A 25,201-nucleotide genomic window follows, 5' to 3' on the forward strand; every position below is an offset into this window, starting at 1 on the left:
GGAAACCTTGTGGATTAAATTCAGGATTTGAGAAGGGAGATATAGCACTAATTAGTGGTAAAACTATGGTTAGAATCCAATTATTCTGGCTGTCTAGTGTTTTTCCACTAAGTCATATAGTCTTTGGTACATAGAATAACGTTATTTGAAAATGCTATGATTACTTATGTGAAATTTGTATTCCTTGAAATTACTGATCTCATAATTTATCTTAATAATGGCCCCAAATAACTTTTGCATTTTCTTCTTTCAAAAGAAAAATTAAAGATGCAATTCAAGAAAGTGGTGGTAACGCTGATAAGTGTGAAAAATGATAGCAGGTTGAAAATTCGCAAATTGCTAATTTGTCCTAGCTATTTGCTCACATATTTGACAGTGAATATCTTTTGGAAAATGTTAATTAACCTATTCCACCTCTGGACACTCTTGCTTTGATTACTATATACCTTCTTGAGGTGAGGTTATAGATTTTTTATTTATCCTCAGCTCTAGGATCTCATTTAAAATTTTAATATGCTTTTGATCAGTTAAATAACAACAGCTCACTTTCAGGGTTATTTCCATTTCAGATTCTAAACTTCAGATTATTTCTGGGGCACAAGCTAATCAGCATTTCACACTGATTTTCTTTAAACTTTTTTTCCTTCTCAGATTCCTCGTCAATGCAAGTATTTTCATTACTCAGGTGATGATACTGAGATCAAAAGGTGAGAAAAGCTTATCTGAGAATAATTTTCCCCTTCTTCCCTATATGCTTTACAAATTCAATAGTCTTTTACTGTGAAATATTTTTTACTATGTAAAATTTATGGTACATAATATTGATCACTTTATATTAAATTCACTGACAAAAAATATTTAATTACAAGGAAGTTCTGCCAGAATTTGTAAGAAATAAGGTCCACTCATCAAATAGTTGACTGAATGCTAGAATCGGGAAGGGAATCTTACACAAAGCCAAGAAAATTTAAGTGACTTTTCACCTCTCCTGTCCTTTAGAATACTGACAGCCACGATAGTGTGTTGTTCTACCAATTCCATTCTGGTCTCATAGTCCTTTTTCCTCTTCTCCCTTTCTACACCACACTTCCTGACGAGCCATCACTTCACTCCCAGCCCTCCTCCTTATAAAGTTCTGAGAGGGATGTACCTCTCTGTTCTGTTAGTATTTCTCCTGACTTAGATTCTGCCTGTTTTTTGTCTCTTTCTTTTCCAGAGAAAAGGAAAATCTGTGTGTGGGCATGTGTGCGTGTGCGCGTTGTGTGTGTATTCAAGACAGGGGTTGAGTGGGAAGTAAGCAGGTGACCAAAACGGCCTTTACATTTCACCCACCTTAACCAAACTTTAGAAAGGCTTCTTCTCGCCTCTAGGCCCCTGACCTCTTTTTCCTTAGAGTCTACTTTGTTTTAATTTTTATTGTTTAACAGCTTTATCGAGGTATAATTGATATACCCAAAAAACACATATTTAATAGATACGATTCAATGAGTTTGGACATAGACGGATACCTGTGAAACTATTAACATAATCAAGGTATTAATCACTTCCAAAGGTTTCCTTATGTTTCCCCCCACTTTCATTAGTGGAAAAACACTTAACATGAAAACAAACAAACCAATTAACATGAGATTTACCCTCTTAAGAAATTTGTAAGTGTACCATACAGTATTGTTAGCTATAGGCACTATATTGTATGGCAGATCTCTAAGTTACTCATCTTGTATGGCTGAAACTTTATAACCATGGAACAACAACTCCCCACTGCAAGTGGGGAATTAGACAGAAAGCATTTGAAATAGTCTAAGTGTGAGAGAGAATTAGAAAAATAAAAGGAGGAGTTTTTTTAATAACTTGAGTTTGAGTGAAAGAGAAGGTGGTGTCAAGGATGATGTCCAGTTTCTGGCCATGGTTTTGGCAATGGGAACCCCTGAGAAGTTTTAAGCAGGCAAATGTTATGCTCAGATACATGTTTCAGAAGGTCACAGGTGGCTATGTGGAGGATACATTTGAAGGGTACAAGGCAGCAAGGCCATTAAGAGGCTGCTATGAAATCCAAATAAGAGTTGATAGGGTCTGAATGAGGCATAACTGAATTAAATATTCTAGGCAGCTATAATTCATTTAGTCTGCAAGTCCTAACTACTATTAAAAGGAAGTAACTCCTAGTATATGACTTTCTTTTAAATGTCTACAGCACTAGAGTTGAGTAGCCCCTTTTAAGGGAATATTTGAACCATTCAAAGTCTCTAATCAATTGATGATAATAATTCCTTGAATTTCACAGGTAGACCAGAAAATTAAGTTCTCCAGCTCAACAGAATAAATCTGGCCCCCATAACAGAAACTTTTCTTCATTGTAAGTAGAAACGTCATCTAAACATCTTGAATATTCTTATGCTCTTTGTACTTCAATGCAAATTTTATAATTAGCTTATCAAATTCAACACACATTTAGAAAATTTAACTGCATTGAATCGATGGATTTGTGATTTGGAAGAATTGAATATCACTACAATATTCAATTTTTCAATCAATGAACATTGTATTTAGGTCATTTAATATCTCAATAAAATTTTATTATTTTCTTTGTGGAAGTCTTGAACTTTGTTGTTAATTTATTCCTAGGTGTTTGATACTTTCGATTCTAGTAAAAATGTGCCTTGAAACTTTCATTTTCTATTTTTTGTTCACATTCAGAGAAGAAATTTATTTCTGTGTAATTTTTATATCTAGTAAACTTGCCAAATTCTCTTATATATTTTAAAACAAATCGTTGATTGTTTTGGATTTTCAAATCACAAAGCCATATAATTTACAGATAATTATATTTCCTCTCCACTTCTTACTCCTTTATCTGTATTTTTTTTTCTTGTCTTGACACAATGGCTAGCAACTCTGGTAAATATATTGAATAGAATATATTTATATGAATATAAAAAATATATGAATACATGAAATATGAATAAATTAAATATATGAATAAATATATTTTATTCAAAACTAGGCGTAATTGCATTGTTTCTGGTCTCAAAAGAAAAGCCTTCAATCCTTTTACCAGTAAGTTTTTTGGTAGACAACATCCGCCACTTTTAAACAATCTTCCATCCCAAGTGTGCTGTAAAGTTTTTATTATAAATGGATTTTGAATTTTATCAAATATTTCCCAGAATCTTAGGATTTTTATACTTTAATATATTAATATACTGGATTTCCTTAATTCATTTTCCAACATTGAAATAATCTGTGTAACGTGGGTAGTTCAACTTGTTCATGTTTCTTATTTCTTTTATACATTGCTAGATTGGGTTTGGCTTTGGAGCTTGACATTGATGTTAATTTCTCGTACCTGATAATGGTAATTCAGCCTTCTTTATCCTTTATTTGCCACAGGTTTGTTAATATTATTGATTTTTTCAAAGAAGGTCATTTTTTACTGAATAATTCATGGAAATGTTTTGTAACTTTTACAAATAATCAAATAAAAATATAACACAAAATAAAATAAAAAATGAGCCAGCCTGGTGGTGTTGTGGTTGGGTTCACGCACTCCACTTCAGTAGCCGAGGGTTTGCAGGTTTGGATCCTGAGCGTGGACCTACATACTGCTCAATGAGCCATGCTGTGGTGTTATCCTACATATATACAAAAAAAAAAAAAAATAGAGAAAGATTGGCACAGCTGTTAGCTCAGTGACAATCTTCCTCAAGCATAAAGAGGAAGATTGTCAATAGATGTTAGCTCATTGACAATCTTCTTCACCAAAAAAAAATTTTAAATTAAACTTTTAAAATAAATTTTTAATTTATTTGGAGTTGTGGGTTAAACAGAGAGAAAAAATTTCAACCTTTTTGCCATCATACTTTTAAATAAAGAATTATTTTGGCTCAATTTACTACAAAATCTTTATAGATGTGAGGCATTTTCAGCTCTTAAATGCCTAGATAATAAATAGTCAAAAAGTCAAACTTACTAATCATTCATCTAATTACAACCTTTTAGATCTGGCATTATCTTAAAAAAAAGTTCCAAGAGATACTTCACCTAAGAAGGCTCTTGAACGTTTACCATAAGCATATTAGATACTACACTTGACACTACACTTGATCTTAGTCAAAAGGTTGAGAAGCCATAGTGTATTAGAAAAAAGTTGATCACTCAGTGTCAATGCATTCCTAAATTTAATTATTTTACAGAGATAAATAGAGGGAAAATAATAAAAATTCAAGTTAAACAGATCTCCTATACTGTTTTAAGGTTGAAGAAATAATATATAACTTTCTTGCCATAGAAAGAAATTTGGCAAGGAATATAAGAAACATGTAAGCTCACTCAAAGATGTCTCCATTGGCCAAAAAGCATAAATTGGAGCATTAAGAAGAAGAGCTTCAATGAATTAAAACACATCAAATTTGTTTCATTCCTTGATTCACAGTGATATTAGGAAAATAAAAACAAAAATTAATTGGTCATCTGTGGAGGATGCTAGGGAACCATTTATTATTTTTAAAAATGTTAAGTAGATAGAGGAAAATTTTCCAACTTTCTTTGCCTTTTACTAACTTTCCTATATAAACTATACCACTGGGTAATCAAATACTGGTTGAGGGAAAGTTTATCTTCTTAAAAGTATTCCAAGAAGAAATGATGATTGAATTAGAATACCCCCATTTATAACATCTAGTTAATTAATGGATTTATTCTAGGCACTGAGAACAGTGGCCTTAAACAGGAAAATGAGAGTGAGCCAGACATTATGTGCCTCCTAATGGAAGAATGCAGCACCATTTGTGAGAGCTTGAACATGAATCAAGTCAAATCTGTGGAGCAAAAGACCAAGTTACAGGCTATACAGAGGCAGAGGAACTTGTTAACTACACTATGAGCATGCAATCAGCAAAATCCAAATTTCGGGAAACCCAACAGGAAGAAAAACCAGGTTTCTTCAAAAAATAAGATTCACTGAAAAAGAAGGAATGGAGAGGAGAATGTGTAGATTAAAAGAGGCTTAGAAAACACACTAAAAATAAAACAGAAAAACTATACTAGTGTTTACTAGGCAGCTGTCAGTGATAACAAGGAAATAATTATCATAAAAATCAGCGTAGTTGTTAGGAGTTTTGGGAGGGAGTTGTGATAGAGATGGTTTAAACAGGTTTTATGAGATGGGTGGCAAAGTTCACTTTCTTGATCTGGGCAGTTGTTACAAGAATGTCTGTTGTATAATAATTTATTAAGCTACATATTTGTTTAATTCTGTTTTCTGTATCTGTGCTGAGTTTAAAATATATTTTTTAAACTGGGTGAGTGAATGTATTTATGATATAATTTTCAGAGAAAAATATTCTGAAAAGTTCTATTTCTATATTAAGTATCAATTTATCAAGTTGATAAACACAAGAAGTCAAAGTTGATATTTTCAATATTTATTAGTAAGGCTGAGGCAACAGCCTTTATAGAGCACAATTTGCATAAGTTATCAAGATACATCTTGTATACAATCACAAAACCAAGACATATTTTTACATAGAGTAAAACTCAAGACAGATTTACAAGCATTTTTTAATACAATTCTCATGTATTTGAGTTCAATTTATACAACCTTTTTGTCCAAGAATTTGTATTTGTTCATTAGATTTTCCAGAGAGATTTGTGTAGAACAGAAAAAAAGAACACAGGAAATCACCAACACGGCATGCAACATATAGCTAGAAACAAGACATATCCAAGTACTTTATTTTTTTATTTTGAAATCAATTTTATTAGGTTATTATTTTTCAGACAAGAATTTTTTTCCTTTAACATCAGTTGTGTTTTTGTTCGGATATCAGAACATACGTTAATCAGTAGTGGGAGCACCTGAGCACATCACCAACAACTATACAGACACAATCAAACGATAATCGTATTCACATGCTGAATGCCAGATGAAATTAATATTTCAACTTTGTTTTACCAAAGGTATAGTTATGTACACGGTAACGAATTAAGAAAATGCTCTCAACCTACCTATCAGATAAGGAATCATTTGGTTAAGTGATTTTGATTTAATGGGTATCTTTAATAATAACAACATGGACCATATACAAAACATCAATGTGTCATATTCAATGAGAATATCTGTTTGCTCATTCATTCTTATATTACATCAAAGGCAAGTAATTATTAAAGAGACAGCTCATAATTATTCATTGAACTTTCTTTCACTTCCATCTCAGGCTTGAAAAGAGGGAAAGTCACTCTGTCACACATAGAGTTATAAACACATATATAGCTGTAGTTGGCTGCTTTTGGAATCTTAGACATTGTAGCAATGAAAATAACCTTTTAAAAATATTGTTAGTTATGATTTAAATAATAAAGTAAAAAAATACTATAAACATCTTTATGATATCTTAATGAAATGAAACATTGATTGAATAATTTCTAATAAATTGGGCACAATATAGTATATAATTTTACTTCACATCACCACCAACCTAGTGTCGCTACTGCTATCACCACTATCATCACAACCATTCCTATAATAAGAATCAATATCAGCTGGTTACCAGCTATAATATTCCCACAATATGACTATTTTAATGTGTGTGATCCACAAAATTAAGTCCACTGATATGCTGAAAATATGCATTTCTTAGTGTGATTAATTACAATATGGGTAATAGTAAAGGAGCAAAGACAATCACTGCCCCTTAGTCTTGGATACTGTTCTTTTAAACTGAAATGGTAAATAATGAGTTCAGAGTTACCAAAACCTCCATAATCTTAGGTAAAAACAGGGAAACACCAACTTCTTGCTATTAGTGTTCTCTCTGTCTATAACAACCGATCTATAAATCCCTGTCTTTTGTAAAAATTCACTTTGTGCTTTTGCTTCTACAGCTAAAAGTTTCTTTAGGACCAAATTTTAAACCAACAAGCAACTTCAGTCTCTGATGACTCAATGAAATTGTGGGAAAAGTTAAGATGCTTTTTAAGGTTTAAGTACTGTATTTGGACTAATCATATGTTATTTAGAGATTACAAACTTTGTCACTAGCAGGATAAAAAAAAAGCTGGTTCCAATAAAATAAAATAAAAAGTGGAAAATCATGTGCTGTGATATATAAAAAAAGTAAAAAATACCAAGAGCCCTATTTGCAATTAAAAAAGAAATCGTTTTGTTGTAAGAAGGGTAATCAACATCATTCAGAAGAAATGCATTTGTTTAAGGATCAGTGTTGCATAGAATAATTCCAGTACAACCTAGGAGTTTGGTCAGCTGCAAACTTGGCACACTTTGGCAGGATCTTATGCTCTCTGAAGGGGGATGCTGGTGCACAAAAAGAAGCCCTGTGGTTAACTCTCTTGATTGACCTGGCCCCATTACTAGTTCTGTGGAACAGAGGGGCACGTATAATGGAAAGACTCTACTCTTTCAGATCAAACAGCTACCAAGGGATGATCTTTGTTTTGGTGGCACCTCCATTTGTGTTATTCTAAAAGAAATTGCAACTGGAATGAAGTAAACTAACTGGCCATACATCCTCTCATGCATGTAAGCAGCTGCAGAAGAGGACCTAAGGTAAGCCAGAGTTTCCTTTTAAGGGCAAATAGCAGAGCCTTTTTATGTCAGATCTTCCCGAATCCTTTCCTCCCCAATTATGAGTGATTTTTATAAGCTTCTTAAAGTGCTAACTTCTGCTGGAAATATTCATGGCAACCATCAGCAGATCTACTTGTCTCTAAATATAAAATCTTAGCAATATCAAATCTTTAGTGATCTCTTCCCCACATGTTCGTTTTAAAGCAATATCAATGGTAAATGACATTGCATTATCAAGGGAGGGGGGATACAAAATAGAGGGAAGAAAAGTGACTGTTATCTTTCTTAGCTTGAGGAAGAATAAATTTGTATTTCTTTATGAATATAATAGATATGCACCCTAGGATTTATTAGAAATTTTTTTATTTTTAATGTTTTACGTTTAATCCATTCCTCTCAAATTTAAAGTCTGTTTTTCTTTAAAAATGAGAAAATTCAATATCCAACCAATATATTTGGAGATGATTCTCTAAACCTACTAAAACTTTGAAAAAAGAAGCAGCTTTTAAACTGAGAATATTCTGAGAAGCAATTTAATTAATTTATTTTGTAGTAGGATATGGGAATAGTATAAGATCAGTATAATTCTTTTAATTTATAATAAACCAATTTGAAAATCATTTTCATTTATTTCCTTACCTTTTTTTCAAGTTAAATAAAAGTTTATATTTTAAATAAAAAAATTAGTTTTGGAGCTAATATGCTGCTTTTATCCATGTCAATGCTTGCCATTGGTTTGGAAGATGCTTTTTCACATATAAAATGTGAGAATTAAAAAGCTGCAGAATAATTATTCCTCACATATGTGTATAAAACTATATTTGGAAATGTGCTTTCATCTTCTCTTATAGATTACATAGTACGATCATCCCAACATCCCATGAGGAAGGCTAGGAATATATAATTATTTTTATCCCACAAATAATAAAACTGGGGAAAAGTGAGTTTAAGTGACATGTGCAAGGTGACACAATCAGTCAGTGGCAGAACCAAGAACAGAAGCCAGGCTTTTAATCCCAGCTGAGTGCGTTTCCTACAACTCCATGTTACTGCCTTTGTTAATGTTGTCTGTTGATAGAGAAGAGGATACTTCATTCTAATCACTTAGACATTGGTCCTTTTATTCTATATTATTAAAATAGCTTAAATTATATTTTAACCTGAAATGTTGACTTTTCACATATTTTCCCAACACTGATAAACTCAATCACTGATATTGTCACTAGAGGAGGAAAATGGAGCACTAGAGAGAACTTGAGTTTGGTTTCAGGGTTTTCATTATACAATCACTTAATGTGTTAAGGGAAAAAATCATTATGGAAGAGTAGGAAATAACACCAATTTAATTACTCAATGTCACAAGGTTGTCACTCAATGTGATTTGTTTGCTAGAGGAAGAATTTTCTCTCTGTTAATACATCAATTAAGAGAAAGGAAATATGCAGGATAATACATTTATTTGCAATTCCACAAAGAACAAGTTGTCATGCTTCCTAGAACATACCAATTTAATCTAGGTCCTTTGGTACGTAGACTGAAAATATCTTGGCTTAAGGGTAAGTTATAGGGATTTCAATGTTTTCAATCAAGGTTCCAATATTTTGTGGGGCAACATTCTTTGTTAGCCAGTTATGGCTCTATTTATATAAAATGTAATTCCATTTCTACTTACTATTATCTTCACTCTACATTATTTCAAATTATATAAATGTGCTTTTACAACGTGGATTCCAAAATTGGTGTTATTCACTCTTGTAACATTTAGACACTGAGAAAACCTGTACAATATGGTCTAAAAGCCATAATTTATAGACCATCGGTTCCCTTTTCCTTGTGAACACAACCACCATACTTCTAGTCTTGGACATATACTGTAAGTGTATCCTATGTCAGAATCTCAAAACAGTAAGCTGTTTGAGAAAATAAGATAAAGAAGAAAGATTTTTGGACTTTTGAAAATTGAGGTTTGTTACATCAGTTCTTTCCTTTCAACCAAGATGCTTTTGCATAAAGTTTTATCTTTGCATTAGAAACAATATTAATCTGAACCTCTTTCTTTAGCTATAGCTAACTCTGCTTTGAGATATTTGCATCAAGAAATCAAAATTTCTCACTGTTTATCTTGACAGCCACAAGAAATCCAAGGACTCAGAGCTCCTCTTTTTGTCTTCAATATATGAACTTTTTCATTTGAGTTTTTTCCTGTGTTACATAACAATACATTTACGAGGCTTTTAAGTATGCTTTTGCCATTTGTTCCTCCTCTCATGTTTACCCCTGGAAACAGAGCTTAGTACAATAGTATCCAACTATAGTCTTGATTTGAGATTATTTACAGCAGTTTCTATACCCTGAGCAGACACATTTATTCAATGGGTTTGAGTAGGACTGACCAAAAGTTTGTGCCAGTTGACTATTCTTTTTCTGAGATCCACTTTGTCAAGCCAGATAGAGGCTTCACCAATCAAGGTCTTTTTCATAAATTTCCCTCCGTTGGAGAAAAGTAAAATCTAGAAAAAATAGCCAAAAGTATATAGACAGGTATATATTTTTCAACCTCTTTTAAGGACATTTGATCATCAAAGAAATACAAAGAAGACACAACCTGAAGGATATGAGCATTCTAGATAAGATGTGTATTAATAGTTAATTTTAACTAGGTGTATCTTTAAACTGATAGAAAGTTTCACAAAAGAACTTTGCTAGGCACATTTTCTACTAGTTTATGAAATATTAACTCAGATACAAAATTATTTGAGTGCTGAGTAAATGAATAGGAGCTCACAAGGCAGATATATATATATTGATTTTATTATTTTTAATTTATGATTTATTATTTATATAATATATATTATAGATATATATAGATATATATACATTGATTTTATTTAACATTTCATTTACTGGTGATTTTACTATAGTAGGCACTCCAAAATGGTTTCTTGTCATATGCAGAACTTATATTAGTTGAAATTCCATATGATCTCAAACTCAGGAATTTTTTCTTTTAGAGATGATTTGAAAGAAAGGTAGAGAGCACTAGGGGGAGCTAACCAAAATTCTTGACAATTCTTCTCTCTTGCTGTCTCTCTCTTCAGAATCTCCTTCAAGGAATTCATCTTTATTCCTGGCTAAAACTTTACTTTTATGTTTCTGACTTCAAAATCTACATTTCCAATTATGACTGTTTCTTCTGGCTTCTAGTTTGGGGATTCAAATGGTATTGTATATATTCACTGGAAGCCTGCCTTCTTATCAAATTTATCACGTTTCAGACAAACTCTCGGTCCTCTCTCTAACTACTTAATTTCTGTGAATCACATATTTGTTCATACAGACCTCAAAGTTGCCTTTAATTTTTTTATTCCTTTCCATTATAATGTCAGTTAATCCTCGCAATGCAATTTTTGCTTTGTAATATCTGTTATATTTGTCTCCAGTCCAGCTCTTTGTTTTAAGTGCCAGTACCATGGTCTTGCTCCTCCCATATTTTTTCATCTCTTCCCTCCCTCCTCTTTTTGCCTCTTTCTTTCCTTGTCTCTACCTTTGCTGAAGACATACTATGTACAAGCATTGTGCTGGCTGTAGAACAAAGAACAATGAAAATCAAACCTTGCCCTAGAGAAGCTGATAGTGCAGAAGCAGTGACAGGTAGGTATATAAATTATTGTACAAGACAGGCTGGGATGATAGTGTGATAAGATAAGCAAAATGTTATGTGAATACAGTGTGATGAATTATATCTTCATTCATCAGTAAAAGACTGAGTTTATATTGAAAGATGTGGAGTATTGTGATAGATGGAGAGACATGGAGAAGAGAGTACTAAACGGGAGGAAAAATATGAGCAAAGGATTGGAGGCTTAACCTGATTTGAAAAGATTCTGGTGTGACTGAAGAATAGATTGAGTAGAAAAGTACACAAGACAATGAGATTAAATCAAGAGAATCAGAACTCACCTTAGAGAACTCTGAATGAATTAGGATAGTGGTGAGTCACAGAAGGATTTTAACAAAACCTAGCCAGTGTTTTTAAAAGATACTTCTGCCAGCAGTGTAATGAAATAAATTAAAAGAGTAAGACATTGATGGCAAGTAGGCCAAGTATACTGCTGAAATAATTTGAGTGATAAACATGAGAACCCAGAGGGGATTAGTGGCAGTGAACACAGAAATAAATTTATATAAAATAAACTGAGCAGACAGAAGAGAGAAGACTTGGTAGCTAATTGGATAGGGTGGGCGGGCTGTGGAATTTTAAAGGGCTGCTGGGAAGATACCTCTAAGAATTAATTAACTGGTAAAATATCACATAGTATATTATTGCTATATAAATATTGAATAATTGAATGGAAAATAAACATAGTATGAATGAAAATTTTAAAATAGTAACTATATTATACAGAGTTACCTGAAGAGAATGTCCAGCAGGACTTAGGCTGAATCTAAAAGTTTCGTTGAATGAAGGCTCTCGATCATGTCTACATACTCTTGTTTTTTTCTTAATCATCTTTTTTTGGGTAGAGATGTTCATCACATATATTTTCACATATAAATCTGAAAATAGGAATTCAGCTTGTTAAGTGTCCATTATTCCTATGATTTTTATTGAAAAAATTTTAATTGTATATTGAGAGCTCTCCCACATTTCATTCAAAGCTAGCAGACTGTGAACAATTTGTTTCAGACAACATAGAGTGATTAAAAGATACACCAATTTTTTAGCAATTTAAATTTTTTTCCTCTTGTATAATAAATACCTCACTCTAGGTTGACATGTTGAAAAAAAATCTAGTTTTTAACTAGTAAAGTATAACTTGTTCTATATAAGAGAACTTAATTCTTATTTCACATTTTCAGATATATTTGGTGTACAGCCCAAATTTTAGTTACCACCTTCCAGAATATTTAGGACATACTCCTAATGAATTCCTAGATATATTATATTGCTCATTATCATAAAATTAGATACCTGGTAAGTGATCAGGAGATTTAAATTTGTAGGTGATATTTCTGCATTGGAGTATTTCAACTATTAGTTGTTCACCATCTGTCTTCATTTCCTTCTTCAATGCAATCTTGATTTCTCCCATTACCTGAGTTTTAACTGGAAGAATTTAATAAAAATGTTAAGGAATATGTAATGCTATTTATTAACAACAATTCTTTCATATATTAATTTATTGAGTGTTTATCAAGTGCTAAACATCTTATTGCATCCTACAGATACATAAATGAATAAAATGCAGTCAAAGCCCTTAAGGCATGAAAAGTTCATGGGGAGACTGATAAATCATACACTTTCAACAAAGATAAGCAAGTAACAAGTGAGGTCTGCAGGAAATGCAAGTAGATAAGTGTTGCAACTATACACTCAACTATAGATTTTTAGGTCAAAAGAGGTAATAGATGAGACTATAGGAAGACAGACATACATAAAAAAATAGAATTCTAATATAACATAAGAAATAAACTAAGTTATGTGAAATACAAGAAGTCATTTACCAAGAATTGCTCATTACCAGGCTCACTCAAGAACACTTACTAACACAACTAAATTGTATAAAATTGTCATTATCTCTTATTTCTACTCTTTTTCTATTTCATTTGTAAAAGAAATAGCCAACAAAATATATAGTAATAAAATTTCACAAAGGAAAATACAATGAGTGATTTAAGTGAACTCAATGTATTTCTTTCCAGTGTTTATCTTGGATCTTTACATTGCTGAAGAAGCTATTCATGCAAGGTCAAATTCTTTATTGAGTCACACTTTGCTCCGTCAATTCGTATATTCATCTACTTATTCATTCACTAACAAATATTTTATTTCCCACACTACTCTGTAATAAGCACTCTGTTAGGAAGAACGGATACTGTGAGCCAAAAACATGCAAGATTGTTGGTTTTATGGTTCTTCTGTTTATTGGGAAGAAATCCACCAATGAAATATTTTCATCAATAAATGTATAATGAGAAAGAGAAAACATTCTGAAGTACAAGACCATGGTGACAAGAAAGCCTAGGGGAGTGCTACTTGAGCTGAAACCAGAAGGATGAGAAAGAATTAACCAGATGAAGTGGATAAGGAAGAACATTCTAAAGAGAAGGAACAGCGTGTTCATAAAAGAGAACATCATGGTACTGAGGAACTAAATAAATGTCTATGTGATTATAATATATTCTTAATTGCTGCCATGTTAAGAATTTGGTTTTTACCTTTAGAACCATAGGAATTTATTGAAGGTCTTTAAATATGGATGTAGATCATTTTTTCTCAAACGTTTTGGTCTCAGGATTTCTTTACACTTTTAAAAAAAGTGGAGGGTCCTCAAAGAAACTTTGTGTGGATTACAGCTATCAGTATTAAAAACTTAAAAATTTTAGTTAAAATTCAAAATTAGATATTTAAAAAGATTTATTGATTAATTCAGTTAAAATGACAATAATATATCTATGAATAAGTACTTTAATGAAAAATATATTTTCCAAAACAACAACAAAAATAGGAATGCTATTTTACATTTTTTCAAATTTAATTAATGCTTGGCTTAGTAGAGGACAGCTGGATTCTCATGCCTGTTTCTGCATTAAATCCAGTTCAATTGTTGTTTTAGTTGAAATATGTGAAGAAATTCCTGCCTTACACAGATATATATAGTTGGAAAAGGAATGAATATTTTACTATCCTTTTCAGATAATTGTGGACAATCTTTGATACTATATTAAAACTTGACAAGTGGTAGTTTCTTAAAGATTAGTGGAAATGTGGACTCTGAAACTATATCAATGAACTTTTTGTATTGTGACATTAAAATACATCAGTCTATCTTGCACCTCGAATGAACCTTTTAACTATGCCTGAATTGGTAACACCATATAGTGTTCATTTTGGAAAATACTATTTCACTGAGGTATGCAGATTTCAAAATGTTGACACATTTCATATGATATTAAAAGCACATTAATATTACCAAAAATACCATCAAAAAGTTCTTTGAATATTGAGAAGCTGTCAACTTCAGGGAGGTTGATACAAGTTTTCCAAAATTCTATTTTTACTTACAAGCTGAATTTTATCATTGACAACAACTATTGTCAATTGTTTTTCTTAAAGTGGAAAGTTCAGTTTAATTTTTGAGAAAATTGAATCTAAATATCCAAGTCTAAATAAGTAGAGTTGGTCTACCAGCTGTCTTTCAAGTAAAAATGGTATTTCTTGTAAAAAAAAAGGCCAGTTCAGCTTGCACCTTAAAAAAATTGCACAAATATGTTTCCTCAAGTCAACCATCATATTTAGTATCAAGCCTATAGTTTTAAGCATTAAAAAACTCAGGAATTCTGTACAAAGTTTGATTCTCTGAGAAATGTATGATAGGATGCATTTCATCAAACCAAAGTGATTATTAGAGAAACTTCAACAAAAAGACTGATGGTATTTAATATATTTAACTGTAGAACCAAGACTAAAACAGAGTAAGGACACAGCGGGGTGGGAGAACAGCATGTAAGCATTATGTATTCTGACAGAGTATAAAGGATAAAACTATAAATAAGTGGATGGAGAAGGGAGAGAAAGGGGAAAGTAGAATGAGGTTATTGATTTTTTGGTAGGTAAAATGTGTGTGACAAAGGATGCCATTTAAAATTGACAAACCAGATAGTAAATGGTTAAGTAAGACCAGCAAGCATTATTAAAGGTATAAATAAAAAGAGAATTATTGGAACAAAGGTGCAAAGCCTTCTTAATTACAAAAGAAATTTTAGAAAATCAGGGACACCAAATGGAGAAAGAAATACAATGAGTATAACATAATATACACAAAAATTATATAAGAAATACAGAGTTGTGATCAAACATATCTGTCAGATCAATAAACATGAATAAGTTGAGCTAGCTTATTTAAAAAAAGATTTCCAGATTGGTTGATAAAGCAAAGTTTAGCTCTATGCTAAAATTTAGCTTTGTTTCAGTAGTCAAAAATACATACATTTTAAGCCTGTCAGGAATATGGAAACAATAAGAGAGTAGGAGTTGAGATCTTATTATCAGACAAAAAATAATTCAGGTCAAAATGCAGTAAACAAGACAAAAAAAAGGCCATTTTCTGAAGTTAAAAATCCATAAATCATAACGAAGCTACAACGATTATGAATATCTATGCCTCATTTAAATAAAGTTGAAACGGCAAAATAAGATGTAAAGATGTAAGAGATGTAGGCAGAATAAATAGAATAATAATAAAAGACTTTAACACAATATTTGCAGTGCAAGACAGGCCAAGTAGACTAAAACAAGTAAAGACATGGAATATTGAGACACCATAATCAATAAAGCAGATCTCATGGATACATATTAAAAACCAACAATAGAGACTATACTTTTTCCTCAATTAAATAGGAAACATTCACAAAAATTGATCATGTATTGAGTTACAAGGAAGATATCAGTAAGTTTTATAAAATGAAGCTATTGCAAACACTGATCACAAAAACCCCTTCAAGAGGCCACCCTGTGGCATAGTGGTTAAATTTGGCATGCTCCATTTCAGCAGCCCAAGTTCACAGGCTCAGATCCTGAGCAAGGACCTATACCATTCATCAGCCATGCTGTGGCAGTGACCCAGCTACAAAATAGAGGAAGATTGGCAAAGATGTTAGCTCAGGTTGAATCTTCCTCAGCAAAAAAAAAAAAAAAAAGGCTTCAACTAAACAATTCTTGAGTGAATGGCCAAATACAATGAGAAAATACAAAAGTTATGAAAAATAATGATAATGAAAACACTATGTATCAGAATCTATGAGAGTTAAAGCAATGATCAGAAGAAAATGCATACGCATTAACATTCTATCAACAAAAATTTAAAAAATGCAATTGATTTTTTTCTCCCCAAAGCCCCAGTACATAGTTGTATAACCTAGTTGTAACTCATTCTAGTTCTTCTATGTGGGATGCCACCATAGCATGGCTTGATGAGTGGTGTGTAGGTCCACACCCAAGATCTGAACTGGCAAACCCCAGGCCACTGTAGCAGAGTATGTGAATTTAACCACTCAGCCATGGGCTGGCCCCCAAAATATAATTGATTTAAATTTCAAACTCCAAAAGCTAGAAAAAGAAAGCAAAGTAAAACAAGAGAAAGTACAAGAAGGAAATAAAATAAAGCATACACATAAAATTAATGAGGTAAAGAATAGAAAAATGGTAGATAAAATTAATGAATCAAAATTCTAGTACTTTGAATACTGTCAACAAAATAAAAAACCAAAAGTGAATTTAGTCAATGACATGTGGCCTCAATATTATTATTTACTTATTTATTTATTTAATTTTTTTTTCAGGAAGATTAGCCCTGAGCTAACATCTGCTGCCAATCCTCTTTTTGCTGAGGAAGACTGGCCCTGAGCTAACATCTGCGCCTATCTTCCTCTACTTTATATGTGGGACACATGCCAAAGCACGGCTTGCCATGCGGTGCCATGTCCACACCCAGGATCAGAACCAGTGAACCCTGGGGCCGCTGAAGCAGAATGTGCACACTTAACCACTGTGCCACCGGGCCAGCCCCAATATTATTATTTAGAAATGACATACGGCTCTTTAACTATGACACTACTCTACTCTCAGTGATTTGGTATAAGCGTTTTAGTGTCATGAATACACCCTAATACTATTGGTTCACATTCTGTTTACACATTCTTGATACACAGAAACTGAAAATATGATCTAATATATTCCTTTGAACTTGTGAGTGAGCATCCAGTTCTGGTTACTTAACCATTTTAAACAAGTATACACAAGTCCATTCAAATCAATCTGTTTTCATTTAAAGACTTTCACAGGAAAATAAAAAAATCTTCAACATAAAAATGAGAAAATAGGACGGATCTTAGAATCTCCTTTCTTTAATACCTAGAGAAACTAGGGGAAAAAAGTAAAATTTAGGAACGGGTTAACCAGTAGCAACCAAACAAGGAATAGGCTATAGTCTCCTGCCAGAAAACCCCAAAAGCAATGTCTAGGAATGCAAAGGCAGATCTGGGAAGGCACAGCTTAGCAGCATTCCTGATCACACCGTATATCACAAAACCTTGCCAAGAAAAGAATAATGAGTTAATAAAACTGTAAGAATTATCACTAAATCCTCATCACAGAGAAGTGGATGAACAATGAGAGGAGGCAGCCCCAGAAAAGTCATACTAAGCCCTTAAGAGTGGCAGCTTTGGCTCATCACTATGAAGATCTGAGGATTTCAGTGGAATCAGGAAAAACCACCAGGGCTCCCCATTTCCTGGAACTCCAAGACGATGAAGTAGGAGAAAAACCCAAAGCCAAGAGTGCTTTTTCATTGAAATAAGACTTATTTTGGCCTGGTGGAGTGAATGCTGGCAAAAACATTTAGTTAAATTTCAAAAGAGAGAGAAAAACCTAGTTAACCAAGGCAGGAAATCTGTCTATAAAACAGCTCTGTTTCTTTCCTCTAAAGCCATAGACAAGCAGATAGAACTACTGCTCCATCTCTCAAACCCTACCTGGGATGGAGTGACAGGAGAGGGTTCTAACATGGTAAGGAGGCAGTCAAGGAAAATTCAGTCCCACCATTTGGAGCCAATATAATTTTTGAACAGAATTGATCACACTAATGAGCGTGAGGAAATAAAATATCAAGACAAAATTTGTTGGGAGAAATTCACCTTTATAGGTCATATTCCTCTTTTATAAGCCTTAAAACTGCAATATGCCAAGCATACAAAATTTGTTGTTTTCCACTTTCTCACTTGGGAAGAAAGGTGGAGTTAAAAACTTGCTAATTAAAGTTCTCAAGTTATCACATTGCCTGCTTTTTTCTTGGAGGGTTAAATTCACATGCTTCACAGTGCGATACTTGTGAAGTTCTTGATAAATTTATCCTGTTCAAAGATTGTTTCAGTTTGTTCTTTAATGTTTCTACTAAATGAAGAAAAGGACATGCCTACTGAGGTGGTCTCAAAGGATGGTTGTATTAAACGTGCATCATCACTACCCATCAAGTCAGTCCTTTCATAGATTCAGAGTGCCTTTATCATTTGAAACAGATGCATGGATGGTGACAAAAACCTGTGTCCACTGTCTCCATAGGGTGGTGGTTAGGGGGTGGGAAGCAGTTCCAGATCTGCTATAGCCTTTGAAGAAAAAAGACAATGCACTTATAAAGGACATGTGAGGATGTTTTGTAATTTTATTTGGATCAGGGAGTAAATAAGCAGTAGAAATATGCTTTGACCAGTCTCCAGGTTTCTTGGCATCCTAAAACTTCATGTGTTGTTTGTATTAAAAAAATAAAAATTAATCCTACTTAGATAAGATATGTATCCTATAATATAGCACATACCTATAATTTAAGAATAGAAAGAAGAGGAAGAGATGAAGGGATGTAGAGGGCATAGTTCAAAAATGAGATGACAAAATAATAGATGAGGTGAAAATGGGGATTACAGAGCCAAAACACAAATAACTCCGTTTCAAAACTATTAATTTATTAGAAACATCATGGAACAAAATTAAATAAGATAGAAATTAATACTATTGCCATATAGGAAAGAAAGACTTAGGATGATATAGAGAGGAAAATAGAGAAGTTAGAAAACAGTGATATGTATGTACATATGTAGAACCAAAACATATGATCCATTATAACGGACTGCTCAGCAAAGTACGTCCAGAGAATAGAGAACAACATCTATTTAAAATATAAAGGTATTTCTCTGATATAACAGGAGAGTAATCCTGTGAATCAAAACAGCATCCTATATTCCTGGAAATAGGGATAAGTTAATACACTGATACATCCCACTTAAGCCACTTCAAGGATATAGAAAACATTCTTAAAGGATCCAGGGGAAGAAATAAGTCCCCTTAAAGAGTATATTCGTGTATAAAAGAGACAGACAGCCTTTCTGAATATTTAAAAGACTGACAAAGGACATGGAGGACATAGTAATGAGTGAAAAGCAGGAAGGAAGGAAGAAAGAAAGGAAGGAAGGAAGGAGAAATTTGAAGAAATCCAGGCAACTAACAAAATAATGGAAGAGGAAAGTGGAAGAAAGAGCAAGAGCACTGATTTCCTTTAAGCAGAGGGCTAATCAATAAAATTTAACATTGAAATACAGTGTTAAAATCATAATTACACAACCTCTTAATATTTTCAATTTTGTTTCTTAAACTTTGTGAGCTCTTTTATAAACAAATATAGCTAAAATACTTACTAAAATTAAGCTATTCCTTTGTTTTACTATGATATATCCTCTTCACTAAATTAAAAAACAATATAATCATTTTTTGATAAAGAGCATTAATAATTTAATTCCTTTTTAACAAAATCATGTGTGTTCCTCTATCTGTAGCTAGCTAAAGTGCTCCAACTAAGTGTAAATGTAAAGTTGGCTTATTTTTGTCTTCCACAGCTTTCTTTTTTCAGGATCTCTGATGCTTCATTCTCCATTAAGATATGCAGTGTGCTTCCCATTTTTTCTGTTTTCTCAGAAAAAAAGCTTAGTATATTTTATCTTTGAAAAACGTGTATGTCATATCTACATGCACACATTGATATGCATACCTTTATTTATATCTCATCTATCTATTTAATTCATATTTTTAGAGAAATATACTTTTAAAAATATTACAATTAACAAAATACAATTATTATTTCATAACAAGAAATAAGGTTGGTATAATCCGCATTTTACAGATGAGAAAACACACTTGACAAATTGTTAAGTGGTCCAAGCAGAACTTTAATCTAGATCTTCTGATTTTAAGATCAGGACCCTATTCTCTCATGAGCACCTTATATATTTTTATGAATAAGATTTTTAAAACATTAACTCATTCATGGTAATATTAATTTTAAAATATTTTTAAGAAGCATTATCAGGTCAAGATGGCGGTGTAAGCCAACTCTGAACTCATCTCCTCCCATGAACACAGCCAGGTTACAACTATTTTTGGAAAATTTCCCAGGATAGAAAATTTAAAACTGGATAAAAAGAACCCCCACAACAAGGCACAGTCCTGACTAAGGCAGAAGCAGAAATTCCATCTGGAGAGAAAAACAGCCACCTTCAGGAGAAGCGGAGTTTCTCAGCTGGCCAGGCAGAAGCAACCCTAAGGTACGCAGCCCTCCCTGGAGAAGTGAGGTCCAGAGAGGGGGCTGATACTGCTATAAGCATCCTTCAAACTCAGCACAACTGAGACGAGGCTCTTACCATCTGGTTTTGCTGGCTATTAACTGCAGTGGGGAATACCCCTAGAAAAGCTATCAGACAAAAGCTGAAAAGACCGGGTCTTAAAGGGCACAGGCACAAACTCACCTGTCTCAGCAACCTAAAATCACCAGAGAGAAGGCTGAGAGTACTTTGGTGAAAAGAGACTCACCTGCTGGGCTCTGGGGGCATCTCTGTGACAGGAGGGACCTCTCTGGAGACTGTGACATTGGTGGGAGCCATTATTTTGACATGGTCCAGGTGTACTGACACAGACCCCAGCAGAAACCATTGAGGTTCTTACCCTGGCCTGTTAGCCCAGGGGTCTGCCACACCCACTAGAGAGCAGATTTAATCCTGTTCAGCCAGGGCAGGCAGCCTGCCCTAGGGACCAGCTCGACCCAACAGCAAGCCCTCAGGCTACTTGTCAGCCTGCATTGACTGAGTGCTTGATCCTTTACAGACAGGAGAGTGTGTCTGCCTCTGTGGGGCAGGGCCTGGGTGAGGACCAGGTGAACTGTGGGGGGCATTGGTGGAGAGGTGGGGGCCTCTGCAGTGGGGCATTGGGTTATGCTCCAGGGGGTTGGGAAGTGTGCACAGACCAGAACTGTGTTGACGGTGTGTGTACCTGTGGGGGGGTGAGGCTTATCAGTGGCAGAGACCTGTGCTTCATAAATAGCCATAAAAAGGATCAGCCCCACCTTCCAAAGCCTGAAACAATTGAGTGTTCCAATGCCTAGGGCCAGCTGCACGCCTAAGAAAACTGACAACAGCCTTGTATGCCTGAGGCCTATAGGAACTGTAAGCCCCTGAGCCTAGCAACCAGCTATACTGGGTACCTACCCAATTAACAGGAAAATTGCAACAGGAATGTACTGTTAGACCTTGTAGCCTATGGTGCTAAGGTTCCTCAAGCTGGATTTACAAACAACTGGCCAGGGAAGGAAAGACTAGACTCCCTGGGTATCTGCATTAAGAGAAACCCTGCCACAGCAGAAGGGAGCAATTAGTCCACAAAGGGGTCACTCCTGGATCATTTGGACTGCTGATGAGAGGGAAGCACACTGCTGGGCCTCAAAAGGCATCTCTTACATAAGGCCACTTCTCCAAGATCAGGAGACATAGCCAACTTGCCTAATACATAGAAATAAGCACAGAGAAAGAGGCATAATGAGGAGACAAAGGAATACATTCCAAGCAAAGGAACAGGAGAAAACCACACAAAAAGGGCGAAATGAAACAGAAATAACCTACCAGACAAAGAGTTCAAACAAAATATCATAAGGATGCTCACAGATATTGGGAGAAGACTGGATGAACACAGTGAGCTCATCAACGGAGAAAATATGAAAAACAAAGGAAATTATAAAAACAACAACAGAGGAAAATATAAAAAAGAACCAATCAGAAATGAAGAACACAACACTGGAAATGAAAAATTCACTAGAGGGACTCGATAGCAGAGTAGATGATACAGAAGAACAGATCAGTCAGCTAGACGAAAGACTAGAGGAAATCACCCAAGCTGAGCAGAAAAAGGAAAAGAATTAGACAGAATAAGAACAGTCTAAGGGAACTCTGGGACAATATCAAGCACACTAATATTTGTATTATAGGTGTCTCAGAAGGAGAAGAGAGAGACAAAGGGGCAGAAACATTATTTGAAGAAATAATAGCTGAAAATTTTCCTAACCTAAGGAAGCAAACAGACATTCAAGTACAGGAAGCACAGAGAGCTCAAAACATAAGCCCAAAGAGGCCCACACAAAGACATATTACAATTAAAATGACTAAAATTAAAGATAGAGAATTCTAAAAGCAGCAAGAGAAAGACAACAAGTGACATACAAAGGAAAGCCCATAAGGCTATCAGTGGACTTCTCAGCTGAAACCCTACAGGCGAGAAGAGAATGGCATGACATATTTAAAGTGCTAAAAGGAAAAAACCTACAGCCAAGAACGCTCTATCCATCAAGGTTCTCATTCAGAATGGAAGGAGAGATAAAGAGCTTCCCAGACAAGCAAAAATTAAAGGAGTTTATCACCAAGAAGCTAGTTCTACAAGAAATGCTGAAGAGACTTATTTAATTGGGAAAGTGATGAACATAACTAGGGATAAAAAAATTATCAAAACCTCCCCCCCCCCCAAAAAAACAGGCAACAAAATCACTGGTAAAGGTAAAAATACAGTAAAGGTAGCAGATCAACTACCTGTGAAGATAAGATGAAGGTTAAAAGACAAAAGTACTAAAATTAGCTATTTCAATGATAAGAGGGTAATGGATAGACACACACAAAACAAGAGATCAGATACGATTTCAAAAACATAAAATGTGGGAGGAGGGGAGTGAAAAAGTAGAACTTTTAGAAATAGGTCAAGGTAAAGAGTCTATCAACTTGATACAGACTGTTATATGCATAGAATATTATATAGGATCCTCAGGGTAATCACAAATCAGAAACCTATAATAAGTAGGCAAAAAAGTAAGGCAAAAGAAATCAGACATATTACTAAAGAAAGCCATCAAACCACAAGGGCAAGAGAAAAAGAAAGGAACAGAGAAGAACTACTAAAATTCCCAGAAAAAAAAAAGTAATAAAATGGCAATAAATACATACTTATCAATAGCAACTTTAAATGTCAGTGGATTAAATGCTCCAATCAAAAGGCAGAGGGTGGCCAATTGGATAAAAAAACAAGAGCCATATATATGCTGCATACAAGAGACACACTTCAGACCTAAAGACACTCACAAACTGAAAGTGAAAGGATGGAAAAAGATATTCCATGCAAATGGTAATGAAAAGAAAGTGGGTGTAGCAATACTTACATCAGACAAAATAGACTTTAAAACAAAAACTGTAACAAGAGACGAAGAAGACATAATGATATAGGTAATGATAAGACATAATGATAAAGGGAAGAATCCAACAAGAAGATATAACACTTACAAATATCTATGTACCCAACATAGGAGCACCTAAATACATAAAGCAATTATTAACAGACATACAAAGAGACATAGACAGTAATACAATAATAGTAGGGGACTTTAACACTCCACTTACACCAATGGATAGATCATCCAAACAGAAGATCAATAAGGAAACACTGGCCTTAAAAAACACGTTTGACCAGATGGACTTAGTGGATATATATATGGAACATTCCATCCAAAAACCACAGAATACACATTCTTTTCAAATGCACATGGAATATTCTCCAGGATTGATCATATATTAGGCCACAAAACAAGTCTCAATAAATTTAAGAAGATCGAAATAATCCCATGCATCTTTTCTGACAACAAAGGTATGAAACTAGGAATCAACTCCAGGAAGAAAACCAGAAAACCCACAAAAATGTGCAGATTAAACAAAATGCTACTCAACAACGATTGGGTCAATGAAGAAATCAAAGGAGAAATTAAAAAATTCCTGGAGACAAATGAAAATAAAAATACAACATGCCAAAAACTATGGGATACAGCAAAAGCGGTTCTACCAAACATTCAAAGAAGACTTAATACCTATCCTTCTCAAACTCTTCCAAAAAAATTGAAAAGGAGGGGAGGCTTCATAACTCATTCTAAGAAGCCAACATTATCCTGATACCAAAACCAGACAAGGGTAAAATGGGTATAGAAGGAAAATACCTCAACATAATAAAGGCCATATATGACAAACCCACAGAAAATATCATTCTCAATAGAGAAAAACTGAAAGCTATCTCTCTAAGAACAGGAACCAGACAAGGATGCCCACTGGAACCACTCTTATTTAATATAGTATTGGAAGTCCTAGCCAGAGGAATCAGGCAAGAAAAAGAAATAAAATGGATCCATATTGGAAAATAAGTGAAACTGTCATTCTTTGCAGATGACATGATTTTATATATAGAAAACCCTAAAGAATCCACTAAAAAACTTTTAGAAATACAGTCAAGACACAGGATACAAAATCAACATACAAAAATCAGTTGTGTTTCTATACACTAACAACAAAGCCATAGTAACCAAAACAGCATAGTACTGGCACAAAAGCAGATGCACAGATCAATGGAACAGAATTGAGAGCCCAGAAATAAACCCACACCTTTATGTACAGCTAATAGTTGAGAAGGGAGCCAAGAGCACACAATGGAGAAAGGAGAGTCTCCTCAATAAATGGTGTTGGGAAAACTGGACAGCCACATGAAAAAGAATGAAAGTAGACCATTACCTTACACCATGCACAAAAATCAACTCAAAATGGATTAAAGACTTGAATCTAAGACCCGAAACCATGAAACTTCTAGAAGAAAACTTAGGCAGTACGCTCTTTGACATTGGTCTTAGCAGCATATTTCAAGTACCATGTCTGACCTGGCAAGGG

General features: G+C 33.9%; 1 protein-coding gene across 1 annotated transcript in view; it reads right to left on the reverse strand.

The window, feature by feature from the left end:
• Positions 1 to 9,127: 9,127 nt before the first annotated feature.
• Positions 9,128 to 25,201, reverse strand: part of PCLO (piccolo presynaptic cytomatrix protein) — a 375,574-nt gene continuing 359,500 nt past the window's right edge. The window contains exons 22-24 of the mRNA XM_046669722.1: positions 12,558 to 12,692; positions 11,997 to 12,142; positions 9,128 to 10,095 (exon numbers count right to left, since the gene is read on the reverse strand). Coding sequence (XP_046525678.1) covers positions 9,955 to 10,095; positions 11,997 to 12,142; positions 12,558 to 12,692 — 422 coding nt within the window. The 3' untranslated portion in view covers positions 9,128 to 9,954. The remainder of the gene's footprint in view (positions 10,096 to 11,996; positions 12,143 to 12,557; positions 12,693 to 25,201) is intronic.

The sequence above is a fragment of the Equus quagga genome, chromosome 8 (genome assembly GCF_021613505.1).
Source record: "Equus quagga isolate Etosha38 chromosome 8, UCLA_HA_Equagga_1.0, whole genome shotgun sequence".
In the NCBI taxonomy this organism is placed as follows: Eukaryota; Metazoa; Chordata; class Mammalia; order Perissodactyla; family Equidae; genus Equus; species Equus quagga.